This window comes from Geospiza fortis, unplaced genomic scaffold (genome assembly GCF_000277835.1).
Source record: "Geospiza fortis unplaced genomic scaffold, GeoFor_1.0 scaffold16, whole genome shotgun sequence".
NCBI lineage: Eukaryota > Metazoa > Chordata > Aves > Passeriformes > Thraupidae > Geospiza > Geospiza fortis.
Genome location: NW_005054302.1, coordinates 16,995,948 through 17,003,696, shown reverse-complemented (window position 1 = coordinate 17,003,696; position 7,749 = coordinate 16,995,948). Strand labels below are relative to the sequence as shown.

At 41.5% G+C, this 7,749-nt stretch overlaps 2 protein-coding genes across 2 annotated transcripts in view; both read right to left on the bottom strand.

Annotated features, from left to right (window-relative positions):
• Positions 1-3,354, bottom strand: part of ALG8 (ALG8 alpha-1,3-glucosyltransferase) — a 14,554-nt gene extending 11,200 nt beyond the window's left edge. Inside the window, exon 1 of the mRNA XM_005417833.2 lies at positions 3,314-3,354. Coding sequence (XP_005417890.1) covers positions 3,314-3,354 — 41 coding nt within the window. The remainder of the gene's footprint in view (positions 1-3,313) is intronic.
• KCTD21 (potassium channel tetramerization domain containing 21) overlaps positions 2,577-7,749 on the bottom strand; it is a 10,876-nt gene continuing 5,703 nt past the window's right edge. The window contains exon 2 of the mRNA XM_031066126.1: positions 2,577-6,749. Within this exon, the coding sequence (XP_030921986.1) occupies positions 5,937-6,719 (783 nt within the window). The 5' untranslated portion in view covers positions 6,720-6,749 and the 3' untranslated portion in view covers positions 2,577-5,936. The remainder of the gene's footprint in view (positions 6,750-7,749) is intronic.

Below are 7,749 nucleotides of genomic sequence, written 5' to 3'. Positions count from 1 at the left end.
AGGGCGGCGCTCCGTGAGGCGCCGGAAAGGGCGCGAGTGGGAATGGAGGGAATTTCGGTTGGGTATCAGAAATTCTTTGCTGTGAAGGTGGTGAGGCACTGGCACAGGAAACGGTTAATGATTAGCCTGCACGAACACAGATGAAGAATGCAATAAGAGAACCCCTGAGACCAAAAATCAAGAGGCATCGGGAAGAATGAGTGCATGGGCTGAGGATATAAAAGCTCAGGGCCTTCTTTGTAGGGCATTCCTCTGTGCAGACACCCAGCCTGAGCTGACCTGCTGCTGTACCAGGCTATTACTATTTACTTTTAGAAATCCAGCACCCGAGACTGCTACAGGGAAGCTCGGGTTGAGCCCGAAGGAGGAGGAAGCATGCCTGGAGTGAGTGTGGGTGAGTGAGCACTTGGTGCTGAGAGGCCACCCAGCCTCCCCTGGGCAGAAGCTGCTTTGAAGTACACCAGCTTAGCTCTGCTCCAGGGAGGTGCCATCTCCAGCCTGTGTGGCTGGTGTCCAAGTCAGCTTCCAGGTACAAAGTGCTCTTCCAGAGGAACAGGCTCAATTTTTTAAAATACCTTCCTGCCAGCCTGGAGGGTGGATGCATACAAGGCTGATGCCTTTTTAGCTTCCTTACAGCAAACCTCCATCTATCTAAGAATAGTATCTTGTAGGAGCTGCATGGAACCATACACTTAACATGTTCATTTTTTATTTTCCTGTACAGCAGCAATGTATTATTTGCTCAAGCTCGGGAACTAGAGACAAGTATAACAGCAGTAATGCATCAGGGTTTAAGAAGGGTCCTCCCTGGAAAAACAAATCCTCTGTTTATAACTGTTTGAAATGTAAATGAGCTAATGCATTTTAAATGGTTTTGATTATTTGCAAAGGCTTGTTCATCCAAGTTTTCTACAACAGGACTAATTCCTGTGGACCTTCTTGCAATTCCTGCCACCGAGAGGTGAAGGTAAGCGTTACAAGGAGGCAGTGGTTAGAGAAAGGGAAAGCTACAAGTACAGCAAGCATCACTCATGCTTTTTTCTCAAGAAATATGTCAGGCAGAGCACCTCCTGCTTCATTCACATTTTATTTACTATACGTTAATTTATCTAAAATACATATTAGTAACAGTTCACAGAAGGAATTACAAGCAGAGGAATGCAATCAGATTTTAAAATGTGATAGCCCTACAGGCCCTTTGTGAAGGTGGTAAGCAATAAAGACCATCTTTTCACACTTTTCAAACACTACTGATTCAAAAGCACGGGTTTTAGTGAGCTGAGGTCCAAATTCTGATCAATGGGAAAATCCACAATTAGGAGCTGGAGCGTGAAAATACTGAGGGGGAATGCCCAGAGGATGAGGAGAAAAGAAATTATTTGATACAGCCCTCCCCTATAGCTCCTTTTTTTTTTATGAATTCACAGGGAAAATATTCCTTGTGCTATTCCCAGGTGAACCTGTGAGCTTGATCTGGACATTTATACACAATCAGCCATTCTTGCACAGACTGTGACTGCCTCTACTAATTCTCAGTCTCCACATGTGAGACTGTTACTGGGAGGGCCCCCCATTAACACTTCTTGTACCCTGCATGTTTGTGTCCATTAGCATGTAGATGCAGAATGGAAGTTAAATGTTTCAAAATACGTGGAAATTCTGAGCAGAGGCACAAAGTTCTACATGATGGGGTGAAAATAAAAAACTGCCCAGAGGAGTCTTCTTCATGACTTCTTCATTAATCTGTGAAGTATCAGAAGCTCCTAGGCTTATTTTCCACAGTCTATGGGTGAAGGCAGTATTTATCACTTCCACCAGCCTTGTATACAGGCTCCACCAGCCTTTCCACCTCACTTTTTATTCCTGGGAATAAATCTGATTGACTGCAGATATTTGCTGCCTGTGAACTCGAGCAGCAATTTATACTCAAGAACCCAGTTATAAAGTTCTAAGTACAACAGTGCAAATGCTTGGTGATTTGAAGCACATGCAAATTGAAGCAAAGCTGACTGCTCCTGAGAAGCTACTAGCATAAGTCTTGGCATGATCCATATTTAAAGTGGATAATAGGAGATTAAAACTGGAAAGGACCAGTGAATCATTCTAATCACAGACTTGTAGCAAAATCTTTGTCTCCACTGCTATCTTGCTGTTTTTGTTTTTTTTTCCTGAACACATCAAGATATTTTTATTCCCCCCTTCTAAATCCTGGATTTCTTGTTAATGTGAATTCTTTCAGAGCTAACTTTTTACATCTACTTCTTTTATTTCTTTGCCACTGCCTGCAGAAACAAACACTCCTCCCATCAACTCCTCCCTTTAACAGCTGTATAAACTATCTCTTATTATTTATATACAGTATCAGCCTCATCATTGTAACTGGACATGGCTAGATATTTAAGAGATATCAAGCCTAAAAACACTTAAAGAAATCCATGAGTGATTCTTTCTGGAGTCCATTAAGATGTTTTGTATGTCTTTTTGCCATGTAAGAAATACCACTGTGATATGCACATGTCCAGATCTGAGAATGCCATTAGACTACAGTTAAAATCTTGTTTATCATCTGTCCTGACTTTGGTATTCTTCTCCTCTAACACTAATGAACACTCTATTCAGTGGTCATTTAGGGAAAAAAAAAATTTAGGCCATTAAAAAAGAAGATTGCAGGGCTTGGCCTCATTTTGTAGACTAAGGTATTGAGAGAGACAGGCGTATGGCAGAATCAGGAGTTATGCACCGAGATGTAGAAGAAAACACACACCAAACTTTAAGGGAAGAAAATATCACTAGATCCTTTCCAGGAAAAACAAAAAGTTTGTTCTGAGAGTGAATATTCCACTCAGCAGTGAAATAATTTTTAGATGTTACTGTTAATAAATGCCAAGTGCTTTTCTTGACTAGTGAGGGGGTTGTGCTATACTTAGCATGGCTTTGTGCATGTTTGCTTCTCTTTAATTCAGGAAAACTCTTGAGAAGAATCATTATCAGTGCTGTTGACTGGCAAACAAAAGCAAGTTACACTTCCAGGGCTCAGAAAAAGAAGGTAAACAAAAAACAGCTATTCAGATAAAATGCAAACAAATGGTCTGGAGAGAGAATGTTCCTATAAACAGTCATTATATTGTAACTCACAGACCACAGAATTCGGGAGCAGCTATAAATTGAGCTTAGCGTGGAGTTTGAAATAGCAGCTGCATTTGTAGAACATATGTTTGACTGCAATCACAAGTGATTCACTTACCGCCCATTTCCAGTATAAATAGTACCTCATACTTAAGGATGTTTATTGTGCTTAGCAAGTTTGAGGTACCTCAGGTTCTTCTGTTCCTTCCAAAGCATGACTTCACTCATGTCTTTGTACTGGTTGAAAATTTTGCATCTATCTATGTATATATAAAAAGAGATATTTTGCATCTCAATGTCTGTTAATAAATGACAGAGATCTGGAGCCAGCTGTACCTTTTACTGACATAGTTGCATGAGCACAAATAAATGTGTATTCAATTTGTTCATCTTCTGCATAACAGACTGATGGGTTAAAGTACTCCAGGTGAAGATCTGAGTCCAGTTCTCTCCTTTTACAGACTCCTCTTACTTGCCTTTCACCAAGAAAAATGCAGTAATGATACAACTCTCCCATGGAATATTTTATTTTGCTGAAACAGAATGGAGCAGAACTGGTCCAGAGCTCTAAAGGGTGTAGGTCATACCTCCCCCCCCTCCACCCTTCCAAATGAGATCTAAGCCCCTTGCTCTTACCTTTGCATAAACTCAAGGTGACCGGAAACAAATTCCTACTGGTATTATTTTAGTCATGACATACAAGAGCTCCAGTTACAGATCATTTAAAATCTACTGTCAAGGCTGTGGGTTAAAAAGAAATACTATCAACAGTCCCCAAAATCTCTGTTATCATAAATTCAGCAATGGCATATCTGTTTCAAGTCACAGATTTGATGAAAGAGGGTTCATTTTAGAGCTCATAATCATATTACCAGCACAGATCATCCCCATCAATGTCCAGCTGACCAGCCTGCTCATTCTTTGTAGTTCAGGACTGGGATGGAAAAAAAAAAAAGAGTTCTTCCTAATGCAACTAAATATAGAACAACATGGTGACTCAAACTGGAATTTGGTCACAAAATCCTGTTTACAATCCTCAAAATACACAAAATTTGCCATGTTTAGTGGTTCTTCAAGCCCAGTCAGTGGTTTAGTAGTTCTTCAAGCCCAAGTGGGCTTCAAGCCCAATTGGCGCTTTCTGAAAGATGGTCCCACGTTTATCATGCTGGTTTAGCACCAGGTCAGACAAAGGGCAGTAGTTTGTAACAACTGCAGAGTGTGCATTTTACCCATGAGCATGCTGATTTGTGTTGTGCATGCAGTCACAGTTTGGGACAGTAAAAATATATTGATCATACTGTTTTTTTACAAGAAAAAAAGCTTCTTTATGCTTGTTCACAGGTCAGCTTAATGTAACAGAGTAGCTACTTTGGGAAACAAGAACATGCACATTATTGAGCTTTGCAGCCCTGTGCTAGAAACCTTTGGAAGCACTAAGCCTCTAAATGCAAAACTTAGTTATTGCATTTTCCCTTCTATCTCATTAAAGATACCTGAAAAAGTTCCAGAGGGCTCTCGTGCACTCATAGCAATCTGGTTAGGAAAATACAATTAAGATACTTTTAAACATAATTAGCTAAGAAAGAACCATCTTGAATGTGGCACAAATGATGTTTAGAGACAACATGCAGCTAGTGAGTTATGATCTTCATTACAGCACAGACCAGGTGAGTAGGGAAGAGTTTGATCTGCTGACAAAAAAGCCAAGCAAGCAGGTAAAATTCTTTTGGTGACCTGACCATTTCACAAAGATATTAGACAAAAAAAGGCTCAATGAACCAGGATAGGAAAAACGACCCTCTGTTTTTGCAATGAAAAATATTAGGTGTAACCTGGTGAGAATGTTGTCTTTTCAAATGAAATCCATCCTACCCAGACAGCATCCCGTGCATTCCAGGCACTGCTGAAGGGAGATATGCCCAAAAGAGGCTCAAATGTTTAGAAGACATTTGGGGGCCTCTGCCCCAAAACCTGTCTTCTCATTAGAAAGTTTCAGCAGCATCCTCCAGACAAATGTTACCATTGTAAGAGAAAGAAAAGGACTAATTGTCTCGGATGCCTTTGGAATGTAAAAGTAAATATTTAATCTTCTTGGTTTGTAATAACACCATTCCCTCTTCTATGGCTTCCTTGCCAGTCACATTATTCCAACACGCTTTCCCTAAAGCACAATAAAGCAGGGGCTTCTGCACAGGATTGAGAAAAAAACCCAAGCCAGCTTCACAGAAATCCTTTGTTGAACCCAAAGAGATGGGATCCCTTGCTCATTTGCAACTTGTACCGTCCTTTACAGCTGTCTTGAGTGCATGTGGGAAGGCTTCTCCTCAGCAGATCCAAAGCTTCTTGAATGCTCTGCGCAGGTGATACAGCAAGGCATGGCAAATGTGCTCCTAGGGCTGTCTGCTGCACTGCAGCTCCGTGGTATCTTTCACTGCATCCATTCTCCACATACATTCCAAACCATGGGTACCGAACTCTCGCATCCCCTGGCAATGCGGGTTAAGGATCACCCATTTTCCAACTGGAAAACGTAGAGACGACAGAAGTTAAGTGATCTTCCCCAGAATTGTACAGCAGGTCAGAGGCAGAGATAGAGCCAGTCCTTAATTCAGGCGCTAGACAATATTGCTTCTGTCTGGAATATGGACATATTCTGGAAGGTCATATTGGTAAGTACATTAAAGGAAAATCATCTCCTTGTTAGTGACTCTTAATCCAGATAAGCATGATTCTGAATTAGGCTGTAAGTATGTTTTAAAGGGAAACACTGAACCTGTGTTATCTCCATGCTAGCACCACAACAGCCATTCCTACTTGTACCGAATTAGGCGAATAATCTTATTATTCATGAAATCTGAAGTATGTGGATGAGCAGAATCTATGCAGAAACCATCACTCATGGCTATTTTCAGCACTTCTTCCACAAACACCTGGAAACTATTGATTTGCTTATTATCTGGCACCACCCAAAGTCTCTTCAAGTTCTGCCTGGTGTACTCCTCTTCGGGAAGGCCTTCCACACTTGCAACCCAATCTAAGGTCAAGTGGTTGGGGTCCTCCAAGTAACTGGATATTGAGGAAAGGTTTCCATTGAAACAGTAATACAATTTGGAACCAAGAAGCTTCAGGAACAGGCACGACGTGGAGAAGATGTGAGCACTGAACACTTCCATGTTGGAGGAAGACAGGCTGTAAATCTGGGGTGCTTCTCGGACAGTGAAGTGAACAGTCTGGGTCTTCTGATCGAGGGTGATGTTGAGCATGGCATTTTTCTCTGCTTTAGAAAGCTCTACCTCCTTCTCCTGCAAGGCCTCAATCAGGGGCTGAATTTGATAAAAATCTACTTCCCGTCGCAGTAGGCCCATTTCCTGAAAATCTTCAGGAAGATCCAAGTGAGAAGTTCGTAAAAAGTTCAGGATGTAGCGGAAGATTTTGCCATCTCTGTCAATAAAGCAGTTGCCTTGGCTGTCCTTCTTGGTTGGGATCTTCCCACTAAACATGGCCCCCAGCATGGAGTCTGGAAAGCTAGTCAGAGTGGACAGAGAGGTGGTATAGAGTTTTCCTCCAACATTGAGCGTGATAGGTTCTGACATGATGGAAAAGTCACAGTGCTGGGACTAATTCTAAAAAAAAAGAAATTAAAAAAAATCCAACACCACACATTTAGTTGCATTAATCTTTTTGAAAGGTTAAACTACAGAGATAAATAGTACTAAATATATAAGGGTAACCACATGGCAAGAATTCACCATAGAAATTAGAAGTAAGGAATTATTTTTGGGGTTGTATATTGAGAACAAGCATAAGGATGTTTTTTCTCCTAACAGATTTGAACAGGACTTTGTTTAATTCAGTTTAGTGCCAGAAATCATGAGTCTTCCAAACCTTTACAATTATGCTAAAAGTGAATCTCTCCTACCAATACCTACATTGAGGGCTGACTTCAAAGTAGCGTTCTGGGCTTGTATGATTTAATTTCCCTCACAAACAGAGAATTTAGAGGATGCAAAGAAGGAAAGGACAAGAACTTGACACAACCCAACATCTTCCACAGTGTTTGAGGCTATGATTAAAGCAACAAAGCAGTCCAGCAGAATCCCCTGACGTACATCTGAGTGCAGTCAGCATAGCAGGGAGCCAGACAGCAGTTGCTGCTGTAAGCACATGACAATCTGTGGCTCCTTTCATTAAAAATAATCACCTGACTTTCTCCTTCCATTGTGCTTCACCCTAGAAAACATTTTGTAATTATTTGGGGCCATATTCCAGTTGACATTGTTTTCATGCCGAGCCTCTGCCATCAGCTGACATGAACTAAGGATGTGATTTTAAGGTGCAGTTAAGCCATAGGAAGGGGCATGCACGACCTCCCCTTGCCCTCCACCATACTATCTTCCTCCCTTATGCCACCTCCAGCACTCATCTGATCCCACAGTGAGTCAGTTTAGGGAGAAAACACAACATTTTCTATTCAGCATGATTTGCTGTATGTTGGAACTGGACTAATGCCAGGGCTGGGGCAAGGGAAAAGAAAGGAGCTGTGCAGCTGTCTCCATTGCAGTTCAGCTCAGCTGTCTTGTGCAGGTGGGCCATTATTCCTGCTACCTGAGGACCTGCAAACCT